The sequence below is a fragment of a genome, unplaced genomic scaffold, assembly GCF_019419815.1.
Source record: "Pyrus x bretschneideri cultivar Hongxiangsu unplaced genomic scaffold, Pyrus_bretschneideri_v1 Contig16, whole genome shotgun sequence".
Taxonomy (NCBI): Eukaryota; Viridiplantae; Streptophyta; class Magnoliopsida; order Rosales; family Rosaceae; genus Pyrus; species Pyrus x bretschneideri.
This window is the reverse complement of record NW_025999457.1, coordinates 5,361,278-5,375,065: the sequence shown is the minus strand read 5'-3', so window position 1 is coordinate 5,375,065 and position 13,788 is coordinate 5,361,278. Positions and strand designations below refer to the sequence as shown.

At 37.0% G+C, this 13,788-nt stretch overlaps 3 protein-coding genes across 3 annotated transcripts; 1 reads left to right on the top strand and 2 right to left on the bottom strand.

Moving 5' to 3' along the window:
• Window positions 1-1,457: 1,457 nt before the first annotated feature.
• On the bottom strand, window positions 1,458-2,269 carry LOC103957835. The gene has a single exon (XM_009370056.3). The coding sequence runs from the start codon at window positions 1,979-1,981 to the stop codon at window positions 1,604-1,606; it is 378 nt and encodes a 125-aa protein (XP_009368331.2). The 5' UTR covers window positions 1,982-2,269; the 3' UTR covers window positions 1,458-1,603.
• Window positions 2,270-2,543: 274 nt separating this feature from the next.
• Window positions 2,544-5,748, bottom strand: LOC103957832 (protein trichome birefringence-like 12). Its single transcript, XM_009370052.3, is given in 5 exon segments — window positions 2,544-3,318; window positions 3,567-3,816; window positions 4,452-4,589; window positions 5,123-5,540; window positions 5,543-5,748. Coding segments are annotated over 5 exon segments (1,212 nt in total). The 5' UTR covers window positions 5,667-5,748; the 3' UTR covers window positions 2,544-3,036.
• A 1,218-nt stretch (window positions 5,749-6,966) lies between these two features.
• On the top strand, window positions 6,967-12,095 carry LOC103957833 (phosphoglycerate mutase-like protein 1). The gene is made up of 11 exons (XM_009370053.3): window positions 6,967-7,163; window positions 8,355-8,422; window positions 8,698-8,805; window positions 8,958-9,037; window positions 10,119-10,281; window positions 10,797-10,871; window positions 11,033-11,121; window positions 11,358-11,477; window positions 11,594-11,638; window positions 11,710-11,872; window positions 11,903-12,095. The coding sequence occupies exons 2-10, from the start codon at window positions 8,363-8,365 to the stop codon at window positions 11,825-11,827; spliced, it is 858 nt and encodes a 285-aa protein (XP_009368328.2). The 5' UTR covers window positions 6,967-7,163; window positions 8,355-8,362; the 3' UTR covers window positions 11,828-11,872; window positions 11,903-12,095.
• The last annotated feature ends 1,693 nt before the right edge of the window (window positions 12,096-13,788 follow it).

Here is a 13,788-nt window from a genome sequence, read left to right as displayed (position 1 = left end):
TTGAAAATTAAATTTCAGTGGAGAGAGGAGAGGGAGGACAGAGATTTTGATGGAGGTAGGAGAGGTAGGAGAGGGAGGAAAGAGATTTTGGTGAACATAGGAGAGGAGAGGAGGAGAAGGACGACAGAGAATTCAATTTAAGATTCAATTTCGATGGAGGGAAGAGAGGGGAGGAGATAAAAGTGGGATTCGATTGAAACGTTAATCTTGCAGTCAAGAGCATCTTCCGCAAAGATGGACAGCAACGTAAAGTACCACAAGTTATGGGGGAGACTTCGGGAAGTCCAATAAAATGTCACAATCCAATCACAAAGATATGATTGATGTCCTCATCTATATCAATACAGGAAACCTGTTTTGACTATCAATGGCTTCATGTTTTAAGGGAATTTTATGTGTCATCTATGCCTAATTTGTCTTGTCACTTTTGCACCTTTTATCTCGTGTATGCTCTTTGTCACTTGTTCATCATTCCTTCGCTTTTATTTTTCTGCAGAACCTAGCAGAGGAAATTGTTTTGGCCAATGCTTCTAAAGGAAAGTCTAAAAGCCTTAGGTGGACTCGGTATTCTTTCTCTTGGTGGAAAATTCCTTCTTAGACGAGTTTTCGAGGTGTGCATGGAAAACAGAACGGGTTTAAACTCCTTTTGTATGTTTTATTTCTGGCCACTAAAATCTCTGAGGCTTTTGTCACACTTCTCAGTTCTCACCCAAAAGTTGGGTTTCAGTGATACAGTTTGATATCCCTTCTCATAGATGGAGCATTTTTGAGAGTAATACGTCCTCTTTCTATGTAACAGTTGATTTTCACTGTATATGCAGCTTGAAGCATTTTTTACTGGAGCACTGTTAGCGGAAACAAATTCCCGGACGCAGATTGAAGCTGTTAGCCGGTACTGAAGTTCTTTTAGTTTCACACTTCAATTAGTGTTTCTGGTTTCGAGCTTGTGTCACTGAACTTTGCATTTGTGAAAAGCAATTTTGGGAAACTTGATAGAATACAGCTACTGGTGAGCCAAGCACCAAATGGTCCCTAATGCATTTATGTATGAAAACAGGTAACTTAGTTATGCCTATGCATTTTATTCCTTTCACTCTTGGCTGGTTTTATTGTAATGAACACTGATAATAACAGCGATAGGCCGCCGTGTTGGACTCGCTTTACATAAAGTGTAAGAGTGGGATTGCTTCTATCACAAGGAGGAGGTTCTCTACTGTTTAAACAACTTCCCGCCTTGTCGAAACAGGCTTGGAGTGATGCTTTTTTATTTTTGATCCTCCTCCCGACAATTCCTGACTTCGCCACTGAAGGTATGGTAAGATATTTGGGGAAATTGCATCCATGTGGGTTATCAGTTTGTATATAGAAAATCATTCCGGACTAGTTATCAAATGAAGATTGCCTACTCTCATCAAATTTCATATGTTTTTCCAATTTTGATGTTTCATGCTCCCCAAAGAAATTCTCATTTATGTGGATTTACAATGCTATTTGAACTTTGATAACGAAAAACCATGTTTCTGGATAACAAATTAAAATGAATGACTGATGAAACTGAAATCCAAAACAAAAGTGAAAAATGAAAAGTGATGGATGGATGGATCTATTTGTCGTCGTCAGAGAAGCCCATCATTCTCTTGAAACCAGGAAACAAAACAGAAACAGCAGAAGAAGAAGACGATTTCGAGTTCGCAGGTTTAGGGTTTTGTTCCTGGACATGTTCCTCCACCAACTGCTTTACGGACTTTGCAGACAGCGGGTGGAAATTGACACCCCACTCCAAAACAAACCCTTTCACCAAAACCATCTTCTCCTCCTCCTCCAACTTCCCCCATTTCTTCTTCACCTCCTCCGAATTCGAACCCACGAATTGGCAGAGCTCCGCGAAGAGGAGCTGCCTGCTCTTGTTCATGGCCTCCTCCCTCTGCGCCAAGAGACTGTTCATCTTGGACAAATCCGACGCAAGCTCCACGTCACTCATCACGTCATGGTTGCTGCCTGCTGCTGCTGCCGCCGCCGCTGGTGCAGAGGATTGTTCGGGTTTTGGGTCTTGTGGCGGTGCTGAGATGGGATTTGGATATGGAGGGGAAGGGATTGGTGTGCAGTTTCGGAGGTTGGTGGGGGAATTTTGGGGAAAGGAGATGGATTCTCAATGCCATTTTCAGAGGAGTTTAGGTTGTTTGATGTCTTTAAGGTTGAGAACTCGGAAGAAGGAAAGGAACCAGGAAGTAGTACGGCTAATGAGATGCTGTTGCAGATTACTGATTTGGGTCTAATACCTGAGTTTTTGGGCCACAGCCCAGATGCTAACATCATTTGTGGCCCTTGCCCTGTTATATTATATGACGTCCAATCCAAAAAGTTGATAATATCCGCGATACAATCGATATTTTGTAGAACACATGACAAGAAATGTAAGAATAAACGCTCTCGAGTGATAAAACATACATACAAACACAAGTATACTTTTACAATATCATTTCGCTATGCCAGCTACTGTTTAATTTAAGTGTACAGAGTTCAAGTACGCATACAACAGCCTGTAACATATGAATTGATTTGCATTTCTTTAGAAAGCAAGCATTTAAGCAGCAAAGAGTTTGAATTACAAACATAAACCCGATCCTGAATGCTTGATAATTCTGTTTTAACCTAAAGGATCGAGAAAACCATGATCTATCCAGGATCTACCTTCTCTGACTCCGGAAATAATTTCAATGAAAAATGAAGAAATATGATGCCTCTCACTTGTTACAATTTTTTTCTTCGCGGTCTGGTTTTGTTACAGTTTCAGTGGAATCTGTACCGTGCCATTCTCCTTCACAACAGAAGGAACAGAAAGCCGCCATCCTCCATAAAAAAAGATGTCAACAAATTTCCAATTAAACTTGTGCCGTGATTGTATGCAGCCAATGCCCCACTTTATCTCGGCCTACTTTGTGTTACAAAAGAATCAGTTGATTCTGCTCAACCCGGCTTCCACAGAAAGTCATCCCTGTATGCAATTTCCAGTCTAGGTGTACCAACTGTTGTTCATCATCCCAACTCCAACCCAACATGGATCAGCTCTGATAATATGTCAACCCACGTGTCCGGTACACCAGGTAAGCACCAGTGCATGCAGTCCTGGCCCCAGACTGAAACGGCATCCTTCTGTCCCAACCAAATCGCTGGATGGGCATCTGCTCTGAATTCACTCAGTTGAGTCAGGTCAAGCAGTTGAATATCGGTTCCTTGTAATGCACCTTCAATCAGACGATTCAGCAGTCTTTCTTCTTTGTTTGGTCCATTGTTGCTGGGGTCAAACCACAAGTCAAGCTGTTGAGGCATTACTATGAGCTTATCAAGAAAACACTCTAAACAAAAATCAAAGGAAGGAAAAAAAAATGGAAGTACAAGATCTGGTTTCATTTTCAAGCCATTGTTTGATTATGAATTGTTGGTGACATGTTCCAAAAAATATCAAATTCAAAAGAAAATCACAAAATTTTACGGTTTTGTTTCACAATGGACAGGTGTATAAAACCATGGTCAGTGGTATAAGGGTAGCCACAATGAATTCATACCTGCTGCTCCGCAAGCGGCTTATTGAACAAGCAGCTGCCGTTCTGATTCCAATCACCTCCATAAAAATGCCTTGGAGATTGTAAACGCCATATCTTGAGTGTCTTGTGAGGAACTTTGTTTTGTATGTATGGTACCATATTCTCAAGAACAACTTTAAATCCATCTAATATATCAAGGGGAGGTAGTATTGGTTTGCCCGCACAATAAAAAGTGAGAGAACTCTCTTTTGGAAATTTATCAGAATTCCACCTAGTTAAGCACAGATTCTTCAGATGCTGTTTTATGCAGAATAAGAACTGATAACAGAGGCCAGACATGTAAACAAAAACTAATGAGGTGCTAGCTCAAAGTAACAAACTCAACAGGAGATTTGAGTGTAGCACAAGTGTGTTCAATATCAAATGAATCCTAATTTTAGGGCCACCGACCCTTTTAACCCATATGAAGTCCTTTTCGGGAGATAGAGGAAATGCTTCCCGCATACACCAATTAGGATTACTGTAGGATACTTGTAAAGCGAGCTTTCTGATATTCTTTTTTTAAAAAGTTTTTCAATTACTTGAAGTTATTTATGTTCCTTTCAAAAACCAGACTGTAACCTCTCTTTCTGTGTGAGTGTGTGTGTGTGTATTTTATAAATAAATAAATTCTTTTTTATCTCTATGTCCACTACCTTTTCCTGGCATTCATTAATCAATTTAATCTCATTGATGATTAGGGTTAGAATGGGCCATTTCATCAATCAAATAGACTACTGAAGAGGACCATACAATATACGATGCTACAGAAACTACAATATACGATGCTTTAAAAAAGATATCAATAAATAAATCAATTCGTTAATCAACAGATTTGGTGAATTATCAGAAGGAGAAGGGTATTACCAGTGCCCTGTATTGAAAACTAGGACATCATAAAAATCAGCAATGTTGGCCCAATCATTGGCAGGAATATCAACATCTACTCGATAAGTTCCTTTCAATCCATCTTCATCCCCACCCACAGTCTGTTTTGGTTGCCACCTTGATTCAATCAGCTATGAGCATGTGAGGTTTCCATTTTCATAACTCGTTTACACGAAAAATGAAACTCAGAAAAAAAGACAGTAAACAGTATTCCAGATTAAAATTCCAGTTTAGGGAAATACTAAAACCACCACCGGTCCCCCGTAAAACTCAAGGAAACCCAATACCGAAATGCATAAGCAAGAATAAATCAAAGTTTCCCATGACTTCATTCAAGTCGATCTACATATGTCTAGCATTCATTTCGACATACAAAATTAAGAAGCTCAAGGTTAGATCCAGAAACTTCCTAATGTCAGTGCCAACGAAAGCCCGAATATGCTTAATCTAACAGAGAGTTGCATTCTTTTAACAGAATAGACCAAACATCAAATTGGTTTACAACAACAAATTCACAATCCAATCAAAGACCACAATCCTAGATAGTTAAAAAGGTCAATGCAAGGCGCAACGCATGTTCATAAATCAAACAAAATAGCAAAAACTAACAATCCCATGAAATTAGTTGATACAAAAATAGGATATCTTACTCATATTTAGCGAGCAACACTGCCCGATGATACCCCACCGTAACGTTGAACTTGGGAAAATACGCTCCTCTCCAAGCACCCTTCCTCTTCCACTTCTTAGCACCCGCATCAGCCACTCTCAGAATGCACAAAAACGACACCAAAAAATTCTCATTCAGCGAGTCGCCGACGAACCCAATATTCCTGTTCCTCATCCGACCCAGAAACCGTGCCGGGTCGATCCGATGCAAGACGCAACCTTGAGGGACCCATTTCCAAGAATTGATGATTCCCATGTTGTCCCTCTTGTTCCTGACGCAGTTCCAGGAGTTTCTGTGAAATGGGCAGGTCTCATCGTACATGGGTCTGCGGTTGGGGTCTTGGACCCAATGACCTTTGAAGAAATTGCAGAAGGGTAAAGTGGGGAACTTGTTGGATGAGGGGTTGGTGGAGAGGGTGGGTGGAAGGGGAGGAGTGAGGAGTAGAGGAAGAGGAGGAAGAGGGTCAGTATAATAAGCCATGGGAAGAGGGGAGAGAGGAGCTTGGGTGCCATTGTTAGAAGCATCTGTCATCTGTTGCTATTTTTGAGAAAAAAGAGGTACACCAATGGCTTTTCAGTCTTTGCAAAAACCGGCCGAAGGTGCTTTTCTATTGAATTCAGCCCTCTTCTTCCTTTTTAAGCAAATTGCAAGCAACCCCTTGACCAAGATCATTTAACTCTTAGCCCCGTTTGGAATTTTATTTTTCATCCAACGTTTTTTAATTTTAAATTTAAGCAATAAAAGCATTTGGTAAAGTAAAATTACTTGCTTATTTTAAAAGAAATAACCTTCAGATAATTGCTTTTAAAAAGATCTTATAAGTTGCTTTTAAAAAATACTTTCATAAAAACTGGAGTAGAGCCTCTATGAATTTTTTCTATATTTATGATACTATGAAATTTGTGCAACCAAATATATAGACAATACACCTGAGATTAGCCGTTTCAATGGGATCTTTTATTCTGGTATTGGTTTTTGGACTTTTGACATTCTTTTCACAAGTTCTCTACTTCTTTTTGGTACGCACCAAAAAATTTTGGCTTATAAAAAAAAACATGTCATATTCGTCTCAAAAACTTATGGTGTACTACATTAGGCTCACTAATATGAAGTTTAACTAATTGCAAGCTTTGAGATTCTAAACAGTCTATCCTGTTCTTAAAAAATAGAGTTGAAATGTCTGAAATAATCTTGTAGGGGTTTGGGGAGTTAGAAAGCCCGAAATAACCTTGAAGCCAATTTATGTGCAAAGTACATGGTTTATTTGGATAAAAAACTTAACGTAGTTAGGATAAGATGACAAATTAATGATTTTGGAAAGTTAATAACAAATATCTTAAAATTTTATTCTATATAACAATTTAAAAAAGGTGTATTATTTCATATAACATTTAATTTTCCATAGATTTATCAAATGTTTAACGTTTTTAAAAATTTAAATTCTTTTATAATTTTGGCCCACAAGGCTTACAATGCAACCTAATTGAGTCTTACTCATGTCATCTTTTGACCACAGTAATATTAAGTAAGCCAAATTTTTAAATTAATTTAGCAAATGAACACGTTAAGTGATATTCCGATAAATAACAATAACATCATGTGATTTAAAAATATCGTCTACCTTGCATTATTCTTTTGACAAATTTGTTTATGGACGTGAACTATATGGGCAAAATGGAATTAAATTTAAGTTTCAGGATTTCCAATCGCACAATTTATGTTTCATGGAGAAAGTGAGATTGACTTTGACGTTGAGAATGTCTTTGAGTTTCACGAGGGGTTGAAAAAAAAAGGAGGCTCCTGTTTTACAGTTTACAATCTACAAGAGAGATGAAACCGTGTCCAAAAGTTAAAGAAAAAATTGGGAGGTACAGACAGACTGTCGGTCTCTCAAGTGGAGACTGGAAAGCAGGATTCTGAATCCCACTCTTACAGATATCACCATCACTGCTCCTCCTCTTTAACATTCCTATCACCATCCTTCTGCCGTTTGCTTATCTTCACTGTCTGTCCCTGCCCTGGTAAACTCTCCCATCTCCAAACTATTCTCATATTCATAGCATATATTTTCAATTCTTAACTTGCAATTTGTTTTTGGTGAATTCTTTAACATGGGCTTGTTTTAATTTCCCAGATTACTTTATGATTTGGATAATAGTATCTTAGATGGTGGTTTGGTATCTTTGATTTATGAATTTGGATGGTAAGATCCTGGCTTTATTAGAATTACATCGTCAAAATCTCCAATCCAAACTGCATGAATGATTTTGGTTTTGGATCATCTCATTGGGGAATGGTGATCTGTCCCCAAACTTTTTTGGCCTGAAGTAACTGGGTTGGCGTTGAACTGTTAAATTTGCTTTCTTTTTTCTTTTTTCTGGTTGAAATCCACTGCTCGCGATTATTTAAGAAAGTGAGAGATAGTGATTGCTGTTGGTTTTTCCAGAGATTCATTCTCATTTGTTTTATGTTCAATTGTTTTTAACCCAATTTATAGTTTTTCGAGTGCTCAATGTGAGAGCCAAGGCTTGTAAGGTTGATAGTAAGTGGAGACAAAATCACTATAGAGGCAGACAAAATTACAATTTTGAAGTTTTCGCATAAAATCTGTGTATGACAGTGGACTGAGTTCTCAATGATAGTTTATGATTTGCACTTTCAATGGTGATAGCACCCGATGCTGAACAGTGTACAGTACTAGTTCATGACATTTGATAAAATGCACTTTGGTTGGTGCTACTACCTGATTCTTGACAATACACTGTTCTATAGCACTTCACTTCCATAACTCCGCATGTACTGTGACAGGCTTCTGTTGTAGGTAATTTACTCCTAGGAAGAATATGTCCTAGTAACTACAATTTTTTTCCCCAAAGTCTTCACTAGTGTATCAATCGAAAACCGATGAATTTGAAAAGAGTTAATAGTTCTTGGAGATTTGGGTTCTGCAACAAATAATGATTTTGAAACAGTAACATGCCATGTTATTAAAATTTTTACTGTAATGGCTGATTGTAAGATCTATGAAATTTGTGGTCAAACTTCTCATGGGCTAAAGCTACAAACGCACATGAATCTCTTCTTTAACATGTGATTTTTATCATTGCCAAGCTTCAAATTCTCAAGCTACAGCTATATACTTATGCCTATAATTTTCACCAAATACTGGATTGAAGTCCTTATTTTGATTGTACTCTCATTCTATGGTTAAGCTGCATATATGGAGAATGGTTCAGGTCCAAGTTTGTTTCCGCTGCACCGAAGCAAAACCCTTCACCTGGTTGGTACCGACTTTGATTTTGGATTTGCATACAGTTTGTTGTAGATTTGAAGCCGTACTTTTCTTTGGTTTGAGGTTTTGAGAGTGAATCCCACATTGATGGGAGGAGGGGCCTTGCATGGGCTTATAAGTAAGTTGGGCTACTCCCCATATTGCCAATTGGTTTTATGGTGGAACCTCAACTTTCTTCGTTAGGGCATTCAAGATTGTCTTCCTTCTGGTCTTTTTGTCTCACAAAATCATTGCATTGTGGTCTTACAAATCCATTCATCCAGGTGAGGCATGGACAAGGAATCCACAATGTAGAGGGAGCTAAGAACTACAAAGCATACATGAAACCTGAATATTTTGATGCACAACTTACTCCACTAGGCTGGCAGCAGGTGGGAAGAAAATCATGGACTTTTTCTTCTACAGATGCTATGTTACGAAAACTTAGAGAACTACAAAACCTGTAACGATATTTTCCTACTACAAACAACAGACATTGTCATCAAAGATAATTTTATGAATTGTTTTGTTGCTATGGTCGCAGGTTGATAATTTGCGTAAGCATGTTCATGAATGTGGGCTTTCCAAGAGGATTGAGTTGGTCATCACATCTCCTTTGCTAAGGTACTTATGCCATAGTTGTGGAATCTAGCCTACCTCTGTCTTTTTGTTTCCTGGATATTTTGTGGAAATATTTTCAGCTTGAAAGGTTGAGTGCAACAAACAAAATCATTGTAGAAAAGGATCCGTTTCGTGAATTTTCTCATGGAAGAAAAATTGAAAAACTGTAAAGGCGTAATCTGGTTAGTTGGACTAAGTTGTATGTATACAGGAGCTTGAGAGGAGAGATGAAACGAAAAGGTTGGGTTGTACTTGTATTCAAGAATCTTGGTCTTAACAGTAGTTTTTAGAGTCGAAAATATGGTAATTTGGGGGGTCATTTGGATATTAAACTGTAATTTCTTCTGTCAAGAGATTTTTGTTTATTAGGTTTTTGGTTAGCATATAGAAACAATTTCGAAGTTGTATAACATAACTATTTCTTTTCAGAGAAATTTTTGGCGTATGATTTCGGGACCTGGGTATTATATTCTTACTATGACATGAATAGACACTGGTAGTCAGTGACAGCAACTCCCAGAGTTCTTGGTACAAGATGACAAACAACAACAACAAGGCCTTTTCCCACTAAGTGGGGTCGGCTATATGAATCCTAGAACGCCATTGTGCTCGGTTCTGTGTCACGTCTTCCGTTAGATCCAAGTACTTTAAGTCTTTTCTTAGAGTCTCTTCCAAAGTCCTTCTAGGGCTTCCTCTACCCCTTTGGTACAAGATGACATAAGTATGAAAATAACTTCTTTTATTTATGATTAGGAATTCACAGATTAAATGATAACTAGTACTTAGGGTTGTAGAGGTTATCGCAAATGGAGCCTTTTCTTAGTTATTTTATGTTGAAAAGATGATATAATTTGAACCAAATCTTAAATTATCTTTTCTTCCAAGCTACTGAAAAGAAAAGAAATATATTACATTTGTTTCATTGTATTAAGCTTGGTTTTTCTGGAACTTTCTTTGTTAATGCAATAGCCAAGTTACAATTGATGAACTTGCTTAATCTGATCAGGAAGATTCTTCCTCCCTGGAGGAACATTTCCATTTTAGATTCTGTTATGCTGTAATTAAAGTTGATTTGACTGAATAGGACTCTGCAAACGGCTGTTGGAGTATTTGGAGGCGAGGGTTACAAGGATGGAATGGACGTACTGCCTCTAATGGTGGAAAATGCAGGAAATAGTGAACGCCCTGCAATTTCAAGTCTCAACTGCCCGCCAATCATTGCAGTAGAGCTTTGTCGAGAACATTTGGTATGTCTGTTAAGAACCAAAATGTTTTGACTTTTTGATGTTATTTTTTATTTGAACTGAACTTGAGTGAATCCTCAATTAAAAGGGCGAACCCAAGCCTACAAGGCTCCTTGCTTTGCGAGGGTTGGGGGAGGAACGTCTATCCTCAATTAAAAGGGTGAATCCTCAATTATTGCACATTATTAACCTAGTGGCTATCTCCAATATCTATGGAAGAAAGCTAAGTTTTCTTAGGCAGGTTTGTTTATTTGATTTGTCCCTTGATAGTTACATTGCTGTGATGTAGTGTGGGTTAACTTGGCTTGTCTTTGCCAAGTATTTTTTAATGTCATAATTTTTCTTATCAATTTGATTAGAATAGATGCCAGAAAAACTTTTTTAATTTATTTCTGTATGTTAAACTAGAAATTGTTAGAACTCATAGTGAACTTGGTTCTTAGTAGAGTTGGTGCGTAGTCTTGATGTTATATTGATGCTCAGAGCTTTAAATTTGTGTTGTAAATTTCTGGTTGCAGGGCGTTCATCCATGTGATAGCAGGAGGAATATCAGCGACTATCAGTTTCTATTTCCTGCTGTTAATTTTTCTCTGGCAAGTAGTTGGATAGATAACGATAACTGGGGGAGGAATTAGTGGTTATAAGTTACATTATGGTGCTTTTCATCTTTTGGTTGCTGTACATTTGGATGTTATAATATTTTTCAATATTTTGTTATCAATATGCGTATGCTTATAGTCTTTATATTTTACAGATAGAAACTGATGAGGATATATTGTGGGAGGCCGACGTGAGGGAGACGACAGAGGAAGTTGCAGCTAGGGGAATGAAATTCATGAACTGGTATCTTATCTTGTAACCATCAGAAGCAAGAAGCTCAGCATATGGAGCACATGCTCCGTTGGTGTTGCTATATTTTGACGCTTCCACAAAATTTTGAGTTTTGAAGTTTATCAGCCCATTTGAGGCTCATCCTCCATAAGATCGATACATTTTTTTTTACTTGTTTTCTTGTATCATCAAAGTTATATGGGTTTGAATTGATATGCGTTTGGTGCCTTCTTCTTGTCACTTCACAGGTTGTGGACAAGGAAAGAGAAAGAAATAGCGATTGTTACTCATAACGGGTTCCTGTTTCACACGCTAAATGCACTAGGAAATGATTGTCATCCTTCGATGAAAAAAGAAGTGTCCACACAGTAAGTGCACTCCATACAAGAATCACAAGCTTAGTAGATGTTTCAATACTACTAAAGTTAGGCACTTATTTTCACAATTATCATGCCAACATTCGTATTCTTTTATGACCTTGCAGCTTTGCAAATTGCGAACTTCGCTCCATGATCATTGTTGACAGAAGGTGAGTTTGTGATTTACGCAAGGGATTCCTTCTGTTTGATTAGGATTCTTATATTTCTGTTTGTTCTCCAGTATGACAGGGTCAGATTTATCAACAACTGATTATCCAGGAAAGATTCCTCCGGGGCTGGATCTCCCTAGTGATGTTGCTGATGAAAAGAAGTGTGAGAAAGAAAAGGTCCGAACTTAGCGTAAATAGCAATAGAGAAAGGAAGCTGCCAGAAGTTGTGAACAAATTTGGATATTGTCCATCAAAAAGATCGCAGCACAGGGTTGCGTTTTATGAGACCTGTATGGTTGATGCTGGGAAATGGTTATTTCAAGTACAAACAGCAGTGTCCTGTAATCGGTATCAGCGTATTCGTCTTTGAACTATCTCAGCATTTGCTCATTTTATAGACAAAATTGTTCTACGCTTCTGTAGTATGATTGCCAAACCAAATTCTCTCTCTTTTCACACTCCCCTTTACCTCCCACACGTCCTTGTTAATTTTTGTCTATTAATATTCTTTAATTCATTCAATTCAACGGTCAGAAATTGAGAAGGATGTGAAAGAAGTAAAAATGGGTGTTAGATAGCACCATCCAAAATTAATTACCAAGTTTCAATTGAAAAGCTAATTTCTCAACCTGAACGGATAACGTGAAAGTCCAAATCATTTCAAAGTGATCTGTATTGCTTTGTTTAAAAACTAAAAGTAACTGCTAAACAAATTTTAAGCTTTCAATAAATTGAAAATTGGAAATTAATAATTGAAAACGAAATAGTTATGAAACGATTGTTAAATATACTTTGTTCAATTTTGTTTATGCGATGTGCCTTGTAACATGACCTTTTGTGGAAAGAGAGAATATATTCACCATCCCAAATCACTTCTCTCATACCCTTCTAAATATTTAATATTTTCTATACACCACTAACACTTGATAGAAAAATATTAAAATATTAAAAAAGTGTGGGATGAGTAATTTGGACTGTGTGAATATAATATTCCTTGTGGAAATCATGAAAAGGTTAGTTTCTATTCAACATCATCGAGGTTCTTGAAGGATCCACTTAACTTGGATCCTATTTTTGTTTTTTGTTTTTTTTTTTTTAACATACGTTAGTATCTACACTAAGGGGATGAGAGAATATGCTAAGTCTCACAATGAGAGAATAAATGTGGTTCAATTTCGCTTTTTGCGAGAATCGAACCTAAAACATCTCACTTACAAGTGAAGATGATTCTACTTCTGTTTTAAAATTTCATAAATTTGTTTAATGCATTTGCCTTAACTGAATTATTACTTGAGGTAACATTCTACGTACTTGTATTCTCTTGTACCACTTTATTCTTATTTATACCAACTTATCCCATAAAATGATATTTTGTGCGCTTGAAAGAAATTTCCTTCCACTCGTCCCACGTTCAAATCTTGGAGATCTTAGATAAGAATTGGCCTTCATTTTCTTCTCGAATGGAGTTGAGCTTAACTGTACTTACAAATGAGTTCTTGGTGTTTCTTTTAAAAAGCACTTAAAATGTTTTTGAAATTCAAAATCAATTTCATCAAAAGTGTTTTCAGTCATTTTAAAAATACTTATAAACGAACTATTGGTAGTTCTTTTGAAACTTTCAAAGTTTTCCCTTATCTAATAAGTGACTGGAGACTTTTGAGGTTAAATACCTATTTTAGAAGAGAATTATTATTGGCACTCCAAAAATATCATTTTACACTCCAAACTTTCTATATTTGGAAAGAAAAATGCACCTATGAGAAGTGTAAAATGACATTTTTGGAGTGCCAATAACACTTCCCTTTTAGAAATTTTTTTTTTGTTTTTTTTTGAACAAAACCTATTTTCAAAATCTTGAACAAAAGACAACCCTATAATTATGAGTTCGTTTGGAAGTGCTTCTAATATAACTGAAAATGCTTTTGGTGATAATGTTTTTGAAACCAATCATCAGTACTTTTGGAACTCATAAATATTTTCTCTAAAAGCGTTTTTAGCTATTTTGAAAACACTTATAAACAAACCCTATATAGATAGGTAATGTCATTGTATGTCCCATGGTCCTTAGTTTAAACACATGAGATAGATTATGAAATAGGTAGTATAGCAATAGAGCATATGCATAATGCATGGGAAGAACATGCATGAAG

Excerpts from the sequence above, each read along its gene's own strand:
- LOC103957835 (XM_009370056.3), bottom strand. The coding sequence starts at position 1,981 with ATGAGTGACGTGGAGCTTGCGTCGGATTTGTCCAAGATGAACAGTCTC.
- LOC103957833 (XM_009370053.3), top strand. The coding sequence starts at position 8,363 with ATGGAGAATGGTTCAGGTCCAAGTTTGTTTCCGCTGCACCGAAGCAAA. Across the intron at positions 8,806-8,957 it reads CTCCACTAGGCTGGCAGCAG|GTTGATAATTTGCGTAAGCA; the intron begins GTGGGAAGAAAA and ends CTATGGTCGCAG. Across the intron at positions 11,478-11,593 it reads AAAAAAGAAGTGTCCACACA|CTTTGCAAATTGCGAACTTC; the intron begins GTAAGTGCACTC and ends ATGACCTTGCAG.